Consider the following 19,354-nt stretch of genomic DNA (forward strand, 5'->3'; position numbering starts at 1 on the left):
CGTTCTTCGTCATCTGCTATGGGCTGGAAGCTTTGTCTATACTATTTCTGGGAATTCTTACAACTTGTATTTCTGCAAAGGTACTACTATCCCCGCTTGTGAAGGTTAGCAGATTGAGACTCAGAGGCCTTGAATGGCCTACCCAAGGTCATGGAGGCAGTAGATATAGAGCTTGTCAAGTCAGAACTGAAGCTCCAGTCTGCCTGGCCCTGTGTGTACCCATTACATTACAGTCTTCTCCTCTCATCTGTGAAATCTACAACTCACCAGTTGCCCACCCTCCTCTAGTACAAATAGTTTAACATCTAGCACGTTGCTCAGGAGCTATAGAAGCCAGCTGGGTCGCACACATCCTTTCCCCGCTCTTCCCGAAGGGCATTGCCTACGCTGGCCATACACAGTACTCCAAAGAGTAACAAAGGCCTTTAGATGTCTCATGCCTTCCTCGAGGGACTGCAAGCCCTGAACAAAGGAAAGGATCCAGTGTTCCTGACTTAGTGTTTAATGAATGAGGAGTTGCTTTGGGTAGAGCCCTGGGACAAGGGTAGTGGTGATAACCCAAAGAGTTCAGAGTCAAGAGGGAAGGGAAAGATGATGCAGGGCAGACATGAATGAACAAGGTTATTAAAATAGAATGAACAAGAATATGGGGTGGCAGAGGGCTGATCTTTTGTCAAAATTCAGCAGTTGTCAGGGTCCCTACTGGAAACCTGGATTAGAGTGGAGAGGCTCTATATTGGAAATCCAGCAATAACATGACCCAAGAAATAGCTTCATGGGACTTGGCCAAGAATGAGGGGACCTAAGGGCAAGGCCTGTGAGATCCTTAGTGGGGCGATAAAAGGTGCATTGGGTGTGGTACTGCTACATTTTGAATATCTGCTTCTATTTGCCTAGAACCTGGAAGACGATTCTCTAATTTTTGATTCATCTTTTATTTCAGCTGTTCACGCCAAGAGCCTGGTAGCCATTTTGCATCTGCTGGTTGCTCTGTCCCAGTATTTCCGGGCACCGATCCGACTCCCAGATCATGTCTCCATCCAAGTGGTTGTGGTCCAGGTAAGACAGCACTACAAACATCTGCGCCCTTAAAGAGGCACGGAGGCTGAGTTCATACAGGAGCTACGGCATGCCGGGTAGCCAGATACAGGTGGAATGGTTGCTGAGTGTCCTTGATGTGCTGTGTGTTGGGAGGCGCATGCGTGTGCCCTGTGATGCATGTGGGCAGCAGTCAGTCACATGTGCAGTGGGTGGAAGAGCGTGTACTTGAGTATGGGCTAGCCTTGTGTGGGGCTTGTCCGTGGGGTTTGCAGGTTTTCGTAAAGAGGGTGTCTGTGTGCTATGTATTTGAGGGTGTGACGTATGAATGTGAGGTGTGTGCAGTGGGTCAGGAGAAAAGGTGTATCCCCTGTGTATGTATGGGTGTGCCCTGCAAGCCAGGGAGAATCATTTTTTGGTTAAACAAATGAGGGACAGATATTGGGAAGAGACAGATAACCTGTGCATGTGAAGGGGTGTGTGTGTGTGTGTGTGTGTGTGTGTGTGTGTGTGTGTGTGTGAGAGAGAGAGAGAGAGAGAGAGAGAGAGAGAGAGAGAGAGAGAAAGAGAGGGAGAGAGAGAGAGAGAGCACCCCTGACTGGCCATGCCTATACGGAGGGCATGGCTGCTTTTCACCTGCCCAGAGAAGCATGGCTGGGATCTCAAGTCACCCTTTCCAGATTGTCGGATGGAATTTCCATTCGCATATGGCTGTGTAATTTCCACGGCGAGAGTGTGCTCTCTCCCTGTGACTATCTCACTCTGCTCCTAACCCTATTACATACTCAAATTCAATTTTATTTTCCAACTTTATGCCCATTTAGGAAAGGTCAGCATTCTGTTTGCTTGTTGCTGTTCTTTTCAAATAAACATGCTGCAAGGGAGAACGCCCCTTCTAAGCAGCTCACTGGTTATCCAGCGTTCTGGAATAGAGAACAGTATGGCGGTTCTACCACCCCTTGGTGAGAAAGAGCCTTGAGGGCTGGTAGGCTTGGCCTGACCCCACCAGGCCAAGTTTCTAGGACAGAAGCTGAGCTTTCAGGGATCGGATGTCGGTGGAGTGGAGGAAGATGTGAAGGTGTTCTTCAGTCGGCTGCTCGGCCGTGCCCTGGTGATAAAGTATTTCTTCCATGCCTTCTGGGTATCTCCCTTGCTAAACGTCAAGGAAATATAATAGAAATAGTCACGTTGGCCCTGCCTGCCAGGAGACAAGACTACACCAAGGAGAGGGCGATTAGAGGGCCACAGGCGGTGAGCATGTGTGTGGTTTAGACACTAAGTGCAGCTAAAAGGACTAATTGGCCTCATGGATCGAGCAGTCAGCTGCGGCAAGCGTTTTATGTCTGCCATGGATATGTCGCCATCCCAGAGCAGCCTGGTACAAGCATCTTACTGGTGAATCCAAGCCATCTCTATTATATTATTTTTACCACTCATGTATAAATTAATTTCAGTATATTTTTTAAAACGCTGATTCAAGGTTGGGGTGGGGGGGACCCCTGTTTTGGAACAGGGGTTACTGCAAGCCCATGTCTCAAGCCTTATTTTAAGCTCAGTTATAGGCCCATCAGAAGGCTGTTGTCAGTTTAACGTCTCTGTGGACAGTTCTGTGAGCAGGAGGGTGGAAAACAGGACAAGGTACATAAAAACCTGCATGTCAGGTTTTATGGGGTGTTTTGCTTTGTTAAGTTAAACAGGCACAGAAGCAGGACTCAGAATTAGCCAGAAGTCACCGACCCAACCACAGAAATAGTCCCCGAGGCCACAAATAACAGATCGAGGTGAATCTAGGTGCTGTGTGAGGGATTATTTCACCCAGATTTCCTTTCTATTCTGTACAAAAGCACTGAATTCTGCATGAAGTTGAAGATGAGTTTTTATGTCTGTGAAGAGCCTTACAAGATCAGGACACAAATTCCATTAGCCCCTTGTAAAAACTACACATTTGTTGAAGCTGAAATGGGAAAGGCCCTTGATTTATCCTTACCGGATCCCTTAAAAAAATTTTTTTTTATTGTTTATTTGTTTTTGAGACAGAGACAGAGCATGAGCAGAGGAGGGGCAGGGAGAGGGAGACACAGAATCCAAAGCAGGCTCCAGGCTCTGAGCTGTCAGCACAGAGCCCAACACGGGGCTTGAACTCATAGACTATGAGACCATGACCTGAGCTGAAGTCAGACGCTTAACCAGCTAAGCCACCCAGGAGTCCCTGGATCCCTTTTAAATTATATCTTTATTTTTCCTTTTTACCTTTTTCACTTTGATAACCCATTCTTCCAAATCTAGTGCAGATACACTGTTGACCTTTATCCAGCTCTACCTTTCCTTCGATAAAAGTATTTTGCAAGGACACTAGTTTCTGTGGCTCTTAGGAATAGAAGAGAAGGTTCTAGAAGTTTGGGCAAGAGGGCAAGAAGGCAAGTTTCAGCTGAAACACTAACAGTTGTAGGCTCCTTTTTGACACTCTTCTCTGCCTTTGTAAAAGATGAACTTGGGGCGCCTGGGTGGCTCAGTCGGTTAAGCGTCCGACTTCAGCTCAGGTCACAATCTCACGGTCCATGAGTTCGAGCCCCGCGTCGGGCTCTGGGCTGATGGCTCAGAGCCTGGAGCCTGCTTCCGATTCTGTGTCTCCCTCTCTCTCTGCCCCTCCCCCGTTCATGCTCTGTCTCTCTCTGTCTCAAAAATAAATAAAACGTTAAAAAAAAATTAAAAAAAAAAAAAAAAGATGAACGATGTGACAGGTGCTTGCCATCCCCAGACTGCTGTCCTCATTGTGCCTGGGAACTGACTACAGAGACCTGGTCTAATGAATCTCCCTCTCCACACCTATCAGAAGGTCTTCCTGAGGGTGCCTGGGTGGCTCAGTCGGTTAAGCATCCGACTTCAGCTCAGATCATGATCTCACAGTTTGTGGGTTCAAGCCCTGTGTTGGGCTCTGTGCTGACAGTTCAGAGCCTGGAGCCTGCTTTGGATTCTGTGCCTCCCTCTGTCTCTCTCTCTGTCCCTCCCCTGCTTGTGCTCTGACTCTGTCTGTCTCAAAAATAAACATTATAAAAAAAAAAAGAAAAAAAAGGTCTTCCTGAGCCCTGACACTCCTTCACTGGCTCTCATGCCCACACAACGGGGTTTAAATTTCAAACTGGCACTCAGTTGACTCCCCATCAACTAATGGCAGCCATCGTCCCACTAATGGCAGCCACCATTAGTGGCTCCGTTCCAGTGGTGCTCTCCTGCCTCTGCCTTTTTGCTGGGGCCATCCCTTCTGCTGGAATGCCCTCTCCTCTGCATCCTGTCAAGTTCCAGCTTGAGGACCCCCGCCCCTTGGAAGGGTTCCCTGACCATCCCAGCTGAACGTGCCTGCTCCCGTCAGCACTTCTGTCTGCATGGGACCACCGCATAATTGGTTACACACGACACTTCTGAGAGTGAAAGGGGGGTCCTACTGTAATCATTGAGCCGTTGAGCCACCCCATCAGGCACAAACACTGGTACTGTTTCTTGGAAATCTTTCTCACATACCTGTTTCATCTACCCCATTGTTCTCTAAGTTCCTCAAGGTCAGAAATTATGTCAGACGTTCCATAGTATTCGCTCTTATCCAACAGAGGTGCTTGTACAGAGAAAACGCCAGTTCATGAAATAAAGAAGAAAGAGGCTAGATTGATGGGAGGAGGCAGACAGATGATGGGTGGACAGATGGACAGATGGATGAGTGGGCGGATGGGCAGATGGGTAGGTGTGGGAGCCTCCAAAGTGCTTATCCTTTTCTCAGAGAATAAGCTAGTCACCTGAGAACTGTACTGCTTAGTGAAAAGCTCCCCTATTTATCCATTAAAAACAAAAACAAAAACTCTCCCCCTGTTTAAATTTTCCAAGTTGGCCTCCGTCCTCCACCCCAGCCAGCCCCACTGTTAAATGTGTTTCTCTGCTTCCCTCCGTGGCCCCAGCTGGAGGGCAGACACGCCCTAGGCCTTCATTTCCATTTGGTTTACTGTGGATTACTCCGGGAGGCAAACAGTTTGCTTCCAGCAAAATGTCTTCCAATAAAGAAAGAAAAGATTCACCATCCAAGAAACAGCCAACTTGTTTGGAATAAACACTAATTGCTCTTAAGTATGAATGGTATGGTCCAGTCCCAGAAATCTGGGGCCTCCTTTTGCCTCTGGTAGTATCTCCTCTCCGGTTTCATTTCTTGAACAGCAGTAACTTTCTCAATATCAGGAACGCTAATCAGTTTTGGGTGGGTGTTTTTTGGTTTTTTTTTTGGTTTTTTTTTTTTTGTATTTTTCTAAAGCATATTTTTCTCTCTGCCTCCCAACCCTTCTCCCCACCCCTGTTTCAGAAACGAGAAGGAATCCTCCAGTCTCGGCAAATCCAAGAGGAAATAACTGGTAACACAGAGTATGTCAACACCATTGTTGCCAGCCATTCTGTAATGGAACACAGATGTTTCTCCGAAATTCATCCATTTGCTGATATTTAGTTTTCATTTATTGGGATTGCAAGAGGGATTAGACTTCAGCCAATGATTATAGTTTAGCCTTTTCCATGCATTCAAAACATGCCTCTCAATGCTTAAGGTACAAACTTGGGTGGGGAAGTGGGGAGAGGGAATTAGCAGTGATTGAAAAATTCTAATTTTGTGGCACTCCAGGAAAAAGTATGCCCCAAAAAGCCAACCAGCATGAAATCGTCATGCCATAAACATGGGGTTGAATTTAAATTGCGAGCCTCCAAAAGGACGTTTTCTTCCTTTTCTGAATCTGATTTATTTGGTCACGTGCCATGACCCAGAAAACCCTTTTCTACCTTAGAGTGGTGGGTTGGTGCTTGGTGTTTTTTCGTTTCCCCGTTAAGCAGTTGGCCTATCAGAATGCAGGAGGTTTGCCACGGGACAGAGAAGTTTGTTCTTAGGTAGAAAAAAGGCGGGGGTCTTGAGATCACTGGGCAGGCCTGAGCCCTGGCCACGGGCAAAGTGTGTTTTCAGCATCCCCTGAGACCCCAGCTTTCCTCTATGTTCTCTTGAACAGGAACGAAGTGGAAAGGGCAGGGAGGGACCTTTAAGCCGGCCGGACTTGAGTTCAAATCCAGGCTCTCCCGCCCGCTCAGACCTTGGTTTCTGTATCTCTGAAGTGGGGAGTGTTTTCCTAACCAGAGAGGTTGTGACGATTCACTGTGGCAATGGCTGGGCCCCCGTGACCATCAGCGCTGCCTGTCGTGGCTCTCCCCCGCCACGGCTGACCCGCACCCTCCAAGCATTGCCCGGTCTCTAGGCAATTTGCCTCCCCGGTGGTGGCTGAGGGAACTCCAGGGTGCCGCCTGCCTGGACCACAGTGTGCTTGTGCCTTAAAAAGAGCCCAGGGTAGGGCAGAGACGTGGAGTGGCGCTTCCCAAGGGGCCCAGTTTATGGCCTGTGGAGAGCCTATCGGACAGCCTCCGCATCACTCCGGGGCCAGTCCTGGCGGCCAGCAGGGCTGCTGACACACAAAGCACACTGATTCCCGGCCTTGGCTCTGTGAGGGGCAGGAGGGACGCCTCCCTGCCCCTCACCCCCCACCCTCTGCTGGGCTTGTCCACGCCCGCTGTTTCACCTTCTGGAAAAGAGAAAGACATACCTGAGAGGAGTCAGGGGACGTGACGTTTGGGTTTGCAGTGCTCTGTCGGCTGCACACCAGGCCTCCTGTGGTCTCCCTCTGCCATCTTGCCACGCAGACCTGAGGGTGGATGTGAACTCCTAATAACAGCAACACAGAACACTTCATGAAGCACTTTCGTATCTACTGACGTTCAAAATACACAAAGCAACGCTCACCCCTCCTAAAACCACACATCCCAAAGGTGAAGAAGCAACTGTCCTTGGTCTATCCAACACCTAACTCCCAAGTTCATTATCCCTTCCAGTACATTACCCACAGGTCATCATCTAGTAGGTGATAGATGCACAGTTGGAATAAACCGATACAATAGGAACCAAAAACGTATTCAGAAAAAAACGAACTGAGCACTTACTATATACTAGGAATTATGCTAAAGTCTTGCTCCATATTAAGTCATTTAATGCTCCGAACATCCTACTGGAGTATTTACCATTATCATCCTCCTTTTAAATTTTTTTTTAACATTTATTTATTTTTGAGACAGAGAGAGACAGAGCATGAACGGGGGAGGGTCAGAGAGAGAGGGAGACACAGAATCTGAAACGGGCTCCAGGCTCTGAGCAGTCAGCCCAGAGCCCGACGCGGGGCTCGAACTCACATACCGCGAGATCGTGACCTGAGCCGAAGTCGGACGCTTAACCGACTGAGCCACCCAGGCGCCCCTATCATCCTCCTTTTAGAGAGAAGAGACCGGGAGACCAGAGAGGCTCCGTAGCTTGCCCAAGGTCACACAGTGTCTCTGGGATTCAGACCCAAGTAGTCTATTTTAATGCTTGTGCCGTTAGTACTTTGAGGCTTCTTTGGTATGAGTATGGTTCTATGTCCTGCCCTATTTGAGAAACTGATTCTGAGTCAATGGCAGGTGCGATTTGGTGGGAATCACAGGATGAACTAGAGAAAGACAAAGCTGACATCCCCAAGCTGATGCAGTTCAGTGGTTGGGAATGCTGAAGCCCCGAGTCCGATATTCCTTCTCAACTATAAGCAACAGTGTGATTTTACTTAAGGCAAGAAATAGTCCTTTAAATATCACTTACACCAGGCTTTGTGCAAACACCAGTCTATCTGTATGGCAGAGGGAAAAACAGGTGGCAGTAGGGTAAAGACTACCAATAATTGGAGACTCAGTGCAGAAGAAAGTGCCAAGGAAGGAAGCTTTGTGGGCTCTTCAGTGAAGGGCAAAGAAGAAGAATCATGCTGTTTCCTTTCTCCTTTTCCTGCAGGGCTCTTTCCGGAAGGCACGGTGAGTTGCATAAGATTATCCTCTGGTGCTGGTGGCTGCCACGGGGTTTCTAGTTAATTCTGCAGCAGCTGGGAAGAACAGGCACTCAGCTTACTTCCTGCGTGTGTGTCTGCACCAGCCCGGTGACAGGGCCACTTGGTAGGGAGGGTCGGCTTACCGGTGGGAAGGGGAAATCTAACCACGGCTGCCCAGTCCACTTGTAAGTAGCCAGACCACTGACGTTGCCAGGCCCTGGATGGGTCCTGGGCATTTGCAGGGCAGTCATGCTCTAAGTTTGTTGTGGAAGCAAAGAGGTGTATGTACACGCTTGGGAAAGTCCACTGTCCCCGCTCAGTCCAGCCCTTCTAGAAGCAATCTTCACCCTCTTTCCTCATCACACGTCATCCCGCTCCAGTTTCCCGGAACTTTGGGTTTGTTTATACCGTCTGAACATTAGAGACCTCAGTCACCCTTCTGGCAGTCCCAGATTTATTCATCAGTGCAAGAGCAGGAAAAGGCAGACCCCGGGACCACCAAACTTCCCAGCCCTGGGTCCCTCCTGGACATTCTTCTCATCCCCTGCCTCAGATCCTATCCTCTATTTTACGTCTCAGTTTAGAGAATCTGGGGGCTACAGCAAGAAAAACCCCGGCAAGGGGCGTGGCTTTGCCGTTTTCAATGATCCTGTATATACTATGGATAATGTGAGAAATATCCCAGTCATGCTAACAAACTCAGATCAGCACACACTTCAAAGTTTATAGAACGACGCATGCACATGCCTTCTCTTTCGTCCTCACCACACACCTGGGAAAGGTTTTTCAGACGGCATTTTATAGAAGAGGAAACTGAGGCACAAGGGTCGAAGTGACTAGATCACTCAAGAGGAAGACCACACATTCTATCCTGGGGCGCCCAGGCTCCCTATCCGGTTATCCGTGCACGGATGTTTGTCATGGGTATCCTGGATTTGAAAATTAGCAGGCGAGGTGATTTGAGATTTGGATAACATTCTACCTCCAAAAAGCTTCAGAAACCCTTTAGGCCCATAACTAAGTCATGATGTGATGGATATAAATAGTGAAGAGAAATCCCAAGTCAATCTGGGATTCGACAGCCTAACAGAGCCCCCCACTCCCAGCCCAAAAGAAGGGTGACCTAGAGGATAGACACAGAGAAACAGAGAAAGCCCCTAAGCTAAGAATCAATCCCCAAAACCCACCCAAACCCAGTTTCCAGAGTTCCCAGCAAGGTTTCACGCACCAAAGAATTCCTGCCTATATCTGACCTGGTGGCCATCTTGGCCGGGCCCTGGGGTGGGCTTCCCCACCAGGAAGCAGGTCTTTGCTGCATTTGACATTTTCCTGTGTTTCCAGAACGTGATGCCTTTGACACCTTGTTTGACCATGCACCAGACAAGCTCAATGTAGTGAAAAAGGTGAGCAAGAGGTGCCTGGGAGGGAGGGGGGCGAGCTGCACCAAACAGTAGAACACACGCATGCAGCTTGCAAGCTTCTTCAAACTGGTGTCCTCGCCAGCTCTCGGCAAACTCGGGGCTTTCCCACCTGATGTACACTTTACCCGTCCCGTTCCCACTGGATACCTTACCCACTCCCTTCTCCCATCAGGATGACAGTGTCTCCTGGGGGTTCTGAAGCTACAAGCACCCTGTCTTCCCATCCACACTGAACCCCCAACCAACCGGGCCTCCTCACTCAGCCCTCCCTCCTCCCCAGGCACAGGGCACCTGCCCCTAGGAGGGTCTGAAGGAGGGACCCGGTGAGGTCTCTTCTTCTCTGCCCGCCCCCCAACCCTGAGCTAGGACATTGCACCTATCATTCTGCCCTCTCGGGACCCCCTGCCCCTTTCACATTCCTGAGACTGGCTATTTGAATCCCACAGTGCAGGAGACCACAAATCCTGGGGGCCGTCCTTTCCTGCGAACTCAAGGAGCTTTGCAGAAGAGCCTCATAGGTTGCTTATTCTCACCCAGCTGAGCAGTGATCCCTGGCGCAGCATCCTTGGCTGGGCCTTGTCCTGTGTTATTACACTGGTCCTCGTCCTCACAATAGGGTCACACAGGTGGCCACCAGGATCTGGCACTGGCGAGAGTCTCCATCTCACTGCCTGGCTTGTGCTTCTCTTTTAGACACTCATCACTTTTGTGAACAAGCACCTGAATAAACTGAACCTGGAGGTCACAGAACTGGAAACCCAGGTGGGTGACAGCCCTGAGCGCAGGGTGGGGGGCAAGGCCATGTTCAACAGCCACTCTTCCAAGTGCCCCATCCCTGCATTGCCAGGGTGGCTTTCCATGCTGATCCTGAAGCTTTCCCAGGAGGGAGTGAGATTCTGTCCTCCTACTCACAGGGGTGAACTGCGTTGAATGCTGATTTTTTCCAGTGTTTTATTTTGAAAAGTTGCAAGAATATCATCATGAATATTCGTATATGTTTCACCTACCTACACCAGTTTTTGGCAGTTGACCACATTCGTTTGTTTCTCTCCCTCCTAAATACTTCAGCGTAATCTCTAAGAACAAGTACTCTCCTAAATAATCACAATTATCAGATTCAAGCAATTTTCACATCAATACATTAGTCTATTTAGGTTGAACCACATGAAGTCATTGATATTTGGCTACTTAGGACAGTGTCATAGGGATCAAAGAAACAGTTGTCTTAATATTCTCAGGCTGCTTTTAATGGCCATGTCTCATTAGTCTCTTTTTTTTTTTAATTTTTTTAATGTTTATTTATTTTTGAGAGAGAGAGAGACAGACAGAACATGAGCAAGGGAGGGCCAGAGAAGGAGACACAGAATCCAAAAGCAGGCTCCAGGCTCTAAGCTGTCAGTACAGAGCCTAATTCGGGGCTGGAACTCACAAACCACAAGATCATGACCCGAGCCAAAATCAGATGCTTAACAACTGAGCCACCTGGGCACCCCTAGTCTCTTTTTAATATAGAACAAATCCTCAGCCCTTTTTTGTAGGACATTGACATTTTTGAAGAGTGCAGGCCATTAGATTCATAGGACCTCAATTTTTTCCCCCTCATGATTAGATTCAGGCTATGCATTTTCAGTGACAATTCCACCCCCATTAACACTGTGCTCTTCTCAGGCACTTTGTCCCTTAGTCCCGTTCCTGGTGACAGTAACTTTGGTCACTTGGTTAGTGTCCACCAGATTTCTCTACTGTAAAGCTTTCCCCGCCTTTATAATTAACCTTCATCAGGAGGTACTTAAAGACTGTGCAATACGGGGCGCCTGGGTGGCTCAGTCAGTTAAGCATCTGACTTCACCTCAGGTCACGATCTCACAGTTCATGAGTTCGAGCCCCACGTCGGGCTCTGTGCTGACAGCTCAGAGCCTGGAGCCTGCTTCAGATTCTGTGTCTCCCTTTCTCTCTGCCCCTCCCCTATTCACGTCCTCTCTCTCTCCTTCAAAAATAAACATTAAGAAAAATTTTTTAAAGACCGTGCAATATACCCTGTTTCCCAACCCCCTTTCATCTGTGATGAACTTCTAAAGTGTGGTTTTCTTTTGAGGATATGTGGGCACCTCCTGTTACGTTCAAAGACGATTTCTGCCACTGAGCTTTACCTGCCACTGTGTCTTGTCTGTACTCCATACTCTTTGGGAAGACAGGGAACCCTCTAGAAAAGTGATGTGTCCTCGGAAGAGCTAGAATGAGTTCTGGAATCCCCACTTAAGTTTTCACGGGCAAGGAGGGTTGCGAGGCAGCCTCTGCCAGGCACATTTGGTGCCTGTCTGCAGGTTCAACCACCAAGTCATCAGAACCAGCAGTCAGGGGTGGGGACAGTCTAAGTCAGCAGCACTCAGAGTTGTGAGCAGACCTGACCCTAACCCAGGGTCCTCCCCTGGGTAGACATATTGGATTCTTTTTATTCTCAGTCAGTTCCAGCCACTGCCAAAAAGAGGCCCAGCTAGGTCCACGGGAGGGCCTTGATTCTGACACAGACGCTGGGATCTGTTCTCCTGTTCACCCTGGCATGGCCTGAGGATGAGTCAGGGTTAGGCCCTCCCCACTGGAATTGAAGGCCAGCTGGCTGGAAGCAGGGAAGAATCTTGTTCCTAAGGTCAAGTTCGAGGCCGGGCGGGACACCCATCATGAAGCCTGAGCCACAAGCCCACCAGCTGGTCACCCAACAGACACGGTCCAGCTCACATTCCAGGCAATTCTGTCTAGTTTTGTTTTAAGTTCCCTGAGAGGATTCCAAGAACTTTGAGCTCTTAAGACCTCTTTAACAACTGGGGTTTATGCCCACAAAGACTTGGGGGCCCCACCTCCTTTGAAGGGTTCTCTAATTTTAGGTATCCATCTGACCTCTAGATCTTTTTTGTATTTAATTTTTTAATGTTTTTATTTATTTTTGAGAGAGAGCAAGCGGGTGAGGGGCAGAGGGGGGAGGCTAGACAGAGGATTGGAAGCAGAGTCTGTGCTGACAGCAGAGAGCCCGATGCAGGGCCTGAATCCACAAGCCAGGACATCATGACCTGAGCCAAAGTCAGATGCTTAACCAACTGAGCCACCCAGGTGCCCCTGACGTCCAGGTCTTTGCTCAGACCATCCTTGGCCCCTGGCATGCCTACTCCTCCCAAATGCCCCTCATCTCACAGGCCCCTCACCACCTGCATGAAACCTGTGCTGACTGCCCACTGCACATTCTCCTTGCCCTCCCGCAGCAGAAGACCCGCACCTCCCACTTCACTCAGGAGCCTACTGTCCCTCAGACCAGGTTCCCAACTGTCCTTGATGGAAGGGACCAGGCTCTATGCCTCTCGCTGTGGTCCTCAGCACACAGCTGTGCTTCGTCAACAGGAGCCAGGAAGTTGTATCCTGACTGCTTTGCTGTTGTCCCAGATAGTAATAGTGATAGTTAATGTTTAGTGTCACCTACATGCCAAACAGTGTTCTGGGCACCTTGCACATATTAACTGCTTTATCCTCATGATGAACCTCTAGAGCAAGTACTGTACTCTCATTCTCCGCACGTCACAGATGAGAAAAATGAGGCACAGACAAGTGACCTAACTTTCTCAAGTCACACAGCTAATAAGCAGGACAGCTGGAGGCCTAGGGCCAGAGCCATATACTTAACAGCTACGCCCTGCTGCCTCTCAAACAATAATACAACGAGAAGTGACAAAGGAGAAAGCCCAGGCCTGTGGAACACTAGAGTTCTTTCTCTGTTCACAGAGCAGAAGTCACCCTGCCGTGGGCTTTCAACCCCATTTCCCTCCTCCCTGTGCCCCACCCCCCCCCCCCCCACTGCCCCCACCCCAGCTAGCTCCTACTCATCCCTCAGGTCTCTTTTCAGGCTGTGCCACCTCCAGAAGCCTTCCCCATGGTCTTCAGGGGGAGTGGCCGACCTCGGTCAATCTCACACGGGCCAGTGTGCCTGCCTCCATCAGAGCAGCTACTGCCTTCCTCCACACTAGACTGTGAGCCCCTCACGGGCAGGGCCACACTGACCTCTCTCTGCGGTCCCCGGGCCAGATCAGGGCTGGGCACACGCTCAGTGTTCAATACATGCTGGATCAGCCGAGAGCCGGAGTGGGCCGTGGCTCCCGGACTGGACCAGCCAGACATGGGCTGGGCCTGCTGCACACAGGCCTTCCTGCCTCAGGCCGCTGCCACTGACCCTCTGCCAGCAGCCTGCCTGGGGATGGAGCCTTCAGGGCGCTGCCATGACAGCTGACGAGCCCCCTGGATAGGGCTTGCCTCGGGGGGCTCAGGGGTCCAGTGCCTTCACCTGGCCCTCTCCCTTCAGTTTGCAGATGGGGTGTACCTGGTGCTGCTCATGGGGCTCCTGGAGGGCTACTTCGTGCCCCTGCACAGCTTCTTCCTGACCCCGGACAGCTTTGAACAGAAGGTAAGTGGAGGAACCATCAAGGGAGGGCCCCAGCCCTCATCCCCCCATCCATCCACCCTCGTGGGGAAAAGGCAGCGGCTTCCCATCTGCCCAGAGTCTTCCATGGTTGGATGTGGGGCCCCTTCTGATGAACAGCTGGGCTGGGAAGGAGCTACCTGCGGACCACCGAGCCTCCTGAACAGCTCTCCTTCCCTTTGCGGCCTGATCCCCTAGCCATACGCTCCCGCCACGGGCACAGCCCAGCCTCCTCTCCCCCCAGACATGACAGGGAGGGTGGCGGTAGAGCCGGCCAGACCTAATGCTCACACTCAGCCGGGTTCTGATGCCTCTCATGAGTACCACGGCATGCCTGCTAGACAAGGGACGTTTGGTCCAAAGCAGAAACCCTTCTCTGCCTCTTGAACATGTTTTCCGTCTGATCCTTTCAACTGTGCACCCTGAGTGCCTAAGCTTAAAGTCCTGGCAGTTGACCTGAGAACACAGCAGGACAGGAAGAAGATCTTGAACTTCTCCAGGAACGTTTCACCAACAGCCAGCTGGGACCGGCCAACTCACACTCCACATGGCCTGCCCATCTTGGTAGTTTCATTTCTCCTTCAAATCAGGGCCTCAATTTTACTCAGCCCCTGCCCCCCTGGCTATAGTGCTGGATCCTTTGCTTTCCAGGGTCAGGTCCTGGGAGTCCCAGTGATCCAGGAATCAGTGCACAATGACACAGCCACCATGTTTCTCTTTCCAGGTCTTGAATGTCTCCTTTGCCTTCGAGCTCATGCAAGACGGGGGATTGGAAAAGCCGAAACCACGGCCAGAAGGTACTTTGCTCTTCCTTGGGTTTGTGATAAGACCCTGCACGTGAGTGTTCAGGGCACAGGGCAGGCCTCGTGTTCGACTGGTATCAGGGGAATGTCTCTTCTCTGAAGTCGTCTTTGCCATTTGCAGGGGGAGGTGGGACAGGGCTCAGCTGCTCTGTCCTAGAGATCCTTTGTGACTGCAAGTAAAGATCCCACACATGGGATTGCAGAGTAAGGCCTGAGCGGGGGATGCCGCAGGACCTGCCCTGTGCCCAGTTTCCAGGTTCTTCCGTCCCTGGACAGGCTGCTGACCTGTCAAACAGCTGCGCCCCAGCCAGGCAAGGGGAGGAAGCGGGAGTCGTCACCAGCAGCTCTGCTCTGAGCGTCATTCCCTTTTCTGTTCTTTGCTCACTCCAACTCTGCCCCAAGACGAGGCCTGATGTGTTGGGCTTGGGTCGAAAATGTAAGACTGAATAAAAACACAGAAGGAGCAGGCTGCTCATGCAGCCTTCCCGGGCTCACGCTTGGAGCCGTGTGCCTCTGTGCATATGGGAGGCACGCTTCTCCTGGGAGCCTCCTTGGTACGGACGTTTATTGACTTCCTGACTGAAATATTCCATTTTATCAGCGCTGGTGAGTCAACACTGTGTTGCAGATAATTTTCTGTTTTCCATTTGTGGGCCCTTTTGCTTGCCCCCGCCTAGTCGTTTAAAGGAAAGTGGATCAGTAGGGGCTGGCTGCGTAAGCTCCCCATTGTTAACTTGCACCTGCTCCTCCATCCACACCTCCACTTTGGGGGATGGGGAGGGTCATTCACTGACTGTCCAGTGGGCCCAAGACCCCACAGATGGTGACGTGCCAACAGGGGTGGGCTGTCCCTGACCTCAAGGCACTCGCAGCCACTCGGGGGTCACGAAAGGTGCACCCGGTAAGCACGACAGAATGACAGTTGTGGCCACTACCATGAAAGAGGGACAGCTAAGAGAGCGAGAGAATTGAGGAGGTGACATCGCTTCCAGCTGGGCAAATGACGGGTTAGTGGAGATGATGGCAGTTGGGCTAAACCGTAAAGATCAGTTAGGATAGAGGAGGCGGCATCCCAGATAGGATGACAGTGGGAGCAAAAGTCCTGCCTGGGGGATGTGGAGGAGCCCCATTTGTGAGACAGCAGAGCATGGGGCTAAGCTGGTGACAGCCCCAGATCCAGTCCCCACCCCACCAGCTAGCCGTGTGGCCTTGGGCAACTTACCGATCAATCATCTCTGAGCCTACTTGTCATGTCTATAAAAATGGAGCTCCTAGAGACACGCACATGACAAGATTCAATAGGATGACGTCTGACGCACAGCACCTGGCACCTGACCATCAACGTGAAGCGGTCGCCTATTCGTCTGGAATATGAAGGGTATGAATTGGAAAATGGTTGGTGAGGATGAAGTGAACTGGTGCTAGGTCCTGGAGGGCCCTGATGCTAATGAGGCAGGGAGTTTGGACTTTATTCTGTAGGTAGTGGGAGACATGGAAGTTTCTTAGGCAGGCAAGTGATGTGATTGAAGCTCTGTTCCAGAGAGATCATTTGGAAGGCAGTGTGAAGAACAGACACTTAGACGTGGGGCATTGGGGACCCCAGGAGGAAAAGCAGGCTTGGCAGGGGCCATAAGGATCTCAATCCTGAGGATTGACCGAGAAGAACCAGAGTTCGGGGAAAAGATCAGGGCTATGGTGATGTAACTGGAAGTCTCCCACTTAACGGAAGCTGAACAACAGGAAAGCACGCCGAGGAAAGAAAAGGGTTAAGGGCAGTATCTGGTGCAAATGCCTTTCTTGAAGCTGGAGGAGAAAGCAGGAAAACCAGAGGAGATAGGTAGATTATGAAGATGCGGGTTGTGTCCCGGTGTCATGCCTTATCACAGACCTCATTAACTCAGCTCCCGCCAACAAAAGCCAATCCCTTATTCTCATTTATTGCCACCTGTTCTGAGCGCCTGGTCACTGCCGGAGGGCTTCTAGCAAGGTTGGTCTCCTTCTAGGAGCCCTCTCCTGGCAAGGTCACTCTGGCCATCCTCATGCCATTAGGAACGGACTCTGAGCCCTGGGGCCAGATGATGGGCACCCGCTTCAGAGTAGGAGGGAAAGCAGGAGAGGAGAGATCTGGCCAGGGTTTCTCTTTCCATGTTCTCGAGCCGCTTAATATGAAACTTCCTGGTCACGGATGGGAAGTACTCCTCCTGATACGTCCATTTTCAGGCATTTATTTCTCTCGGAACAGACAGCCTTCCCAATATCAATTAACCTACAAGGCTATTTCAGCATTTAGAGGACATTTCTCATACAATTACCGACTGAACTGCTTAATATGGGACTTCCTGACCCATGGCCATGGAAAAACACATCTGCTTTATTTGTTGTTACACTGGGCATCATGCCCACACTGAAAATTTCCAGTGCGTAAAGGAGAACTGAAATGGCATTTTGTGAAATTGTACTTTGTGAGAGGTATATACCCCAGCATTCCCTCTGGTTTCTGTGCTTCTACCTGGAAAGTAGATTCAGTGGTAAATGCTGCAGACTTTACAAAAGGTGCCAGTGTGGGTAATTCTTTGAGGGTTCTTCCAAAATCAGACTGGCTGTGGTGGAGGCGTTTTTCATGGCAAATGTTTTTAAGGTCAGGAAAACTCATTCTCTGCCATACTGTTTGACATTCAAAGTTCCGTTGTACCTTGAAGTCTCTTGGGAACTGGGTTTGCATCTCAGATGACTTTTGCTGCCCAGGCTTCATAAACTTTTAGTACGCCAAGTGTTAGCATCAAGTTCACGGCCAGCGAAGCCTTTGAAACACTGGCATAAAGCTGATGGCTTTTTATTTGGGGGATTACACCACCTGTCTTCCAATGCACATGCCTACCCTGTTATTATTCAGGGAGAGGTGTCACTGAACGTGGTTAAGACTCTAGCATGATAGCCAAGTGGGGACTCAGGAGAAATCTAGTACCAGGCAGGAATGAAGGCTGTAGGTCAGCCAGCAGGCTGATGGAATATCTAAAATTTAAAGAGTCCGAAAGTTGGGGCCAGACTTCAGGCAACGCTAAAAAGCCAGGCAGGTGACAGAAGCTGAGGTCCAAGTGATCAATTCATTTGGAAAGGACTTGTTTAGTGGCTAGAAATACGGAAAATGGTTCAATTTCTCTTCCTCATTCCTTTAGGAGATAGTGTGCACACAAGACAGTGGCAAAAATTTAAAACTGATGGTATTAAGGGTTAGCAAGGATGTGGAGCAACAGAAACTATTGGTGTGACTATAAATACAACCATTCTTCTAAAGCAGTTTGTCTTTATGTTATATACGTTATATATTGTATAGTTTACTGTCTTTATGTTATGTAGTTGGAGATTTGTAATGCTTTATATGGTGGGCGGAACGATGGCCCCCAAAATGTTCACATCCTAATCCCCCGGACCTGATGATAGGTTACCTTACATGGCAAAAGGGATTTTGCAGATGTGATTAAGTTGAGGATCTTGAGACAGGGAGGTTATCTCAAAGCATCTGGATAGTTCCAGTATAATCACAAGGGAAGCAGAAAGGCTCAGTGTCAGAGTGAGGCAGCATAAGAAAGACTCAAACAGCCATTGCTGGCTTTGCTGATGGAAGGGGCTACAAGCCAAAGAATGCAGGCTTACAGAAGCTAATCCCCAGAGCTAGAAAAAGCAGGAAAACTAGTGCTCCCCGGAGTCTCCAAAAGAGATCGCAAGCCTACTGATACCTTAATTCATCCCAGCAAAGCCCATTTTGGACTTTGACCTTTAGAACTACAAGATAACAAATGTGGGTTGTTTTAAGCCACCAACTACATGATAATTTGTCACAGCAGCAATAGGAAACTAATACATCTGTGATGCAATAACTCGCTCATACATATGCATGTCCATACACCAGGAACTAAACTAGTCCAAGACTATCCATGATAGCCTAGACTGGACAGCACACCCCAACAGCCTAGATAAATTGGAGAACAGCCACACCATGGACTAATACACAACAATGACAATAAACGAACAGAGAAATTGGAGGAAAGACTTCTAGTTACTGTAGCATGAAGAGGTCAGTGATTATTCTCTGCAAAAAGGCAAGTATAAAACCAGACAAAAGGATCAAAAATGACCACTTCAAGGCACTGAAAATTGACTGTAAGTAGACAACAAATTGAGAAGCACTTATTCTTGAAAAACTGTAAAATTAGAGCTGGATAATTATAGTTCTAGCTCAATAAAACAAATTACACCTCAAAATCATTTACAAAAATGAACAGCTCAGGGGCACCTGGGTGGCTCAGTCGGTTAAGCGTCCGACTTCAGCTCAGGTCATGATCTCACAGTCTGTGAGTTCGAGCCCCGCATCAGGCTCTGTGCTGACAGCTCAGAGCCTGGAGCCTGCTTCTGTTTCTGTGTCTCCCTCTCTCTGCCCCTCCCTGCCCCTGCTCACACTCTGCTTTCTCTCTCTCTCTCTCTCTCAAAAATAAATAAGCATTTAAAAAAAAAAAATGAACAGCCCACGCAACATGGATGAACCCTACACACAGAATTTTGAATAAGGAAATCACCAAAGAATACATTAGTAGATTCCATTTATATCAAACAAGCAAAACTAAAATCTGCTATTTAAAGGTACCTATGTTGCTGGTGGAATTATGAAGAGCTAGGAAATAATCACCATAAGAATCAGGATACTGGTTATCTTTTCCAGGT

The 19,354-nt window shown here is 49.3% G+C and overlaps 1 protein-coding gene and 1 long non-coding RNA gene across 9 annotated transcripts in view; one reads left to right on the plus strand and one right to left on the minus strand.

Annotated features, from left to right (window-relative positions):
* Positions 1–19,354, plus strand: part of PARVA (parvin alpha) — a 192,656-nt gene that overhangs the window by 147,333 nt on the left and 25,969 nt on the right. For all 7 annotated transcript variants that reach the window (XR_009249771.1, XR_009249773.1, XR_009249774.1 and 4 more), the window contains exons 6-12: positions 944–1,059; positions 5,381–5,439; positions 7,919–7,938; positions 9,294–9,355; positions 10,067–10,135; positions 13,716–13,817; positions 14,557–14,629. Coding sequence is in view for 1 of the 7 variants with exons in the window: in XM_058688275.1 (XP_058544258.1) it covers positions 944–1,059; positions 5,381–5,439; positions 7,919–7,938; positions 9,294–9,355; positions 10,067–10,135; positions 13,716–13,817; positions 14,557–14,629 (501 nt within the window). In the remaining 6 variants the exon portion in view is untranslated. The remainder of the gene's footprint in view (positions 1–943; positions 1,060–5,380; positions 5,440–7,918; positions 7,939–9,293; positions 9,356–10,066; positions 10,136–13,715; positions 13,818–14,556; positions 14,630–19,354) is intronic.
* The window catches only part of LOC131487489 (uncharacterized), an 80,885-nt gene that overhangs the window by 47,684 nt on the left and 13,847 nt on the right, over positions 1–19,354 (minus strand). The window contains exon 1 of one of the 2 annotated variants that reach the window (XR_009249778.1): positions 6,654–7,100. This is a non-coding gene — a long non-coding RNA (uncharacterized LOC131487489). Of the gene's footprint in view, positions 1–6,653; positions 7,101–19,354 lie in introns of those variants that run through there. The other variant, XR_009249777.1, reaches the window with a different exon arrangement.

This window comes from Neofelis nebulosa, chromosome 10 (assembly GCF_028018385.1).
Source record: "Neofelis nebulosa isolate mNeoNeb1 chromosome 10, mNeoNeb1.pri, whole genome shotgun sequence".
Lineage (NCBI taxonomy): Eukaryota > Metazoa > Chordata > Mammalia > Carnivora > Felidae > Neofelis > Neofelis nebulosa.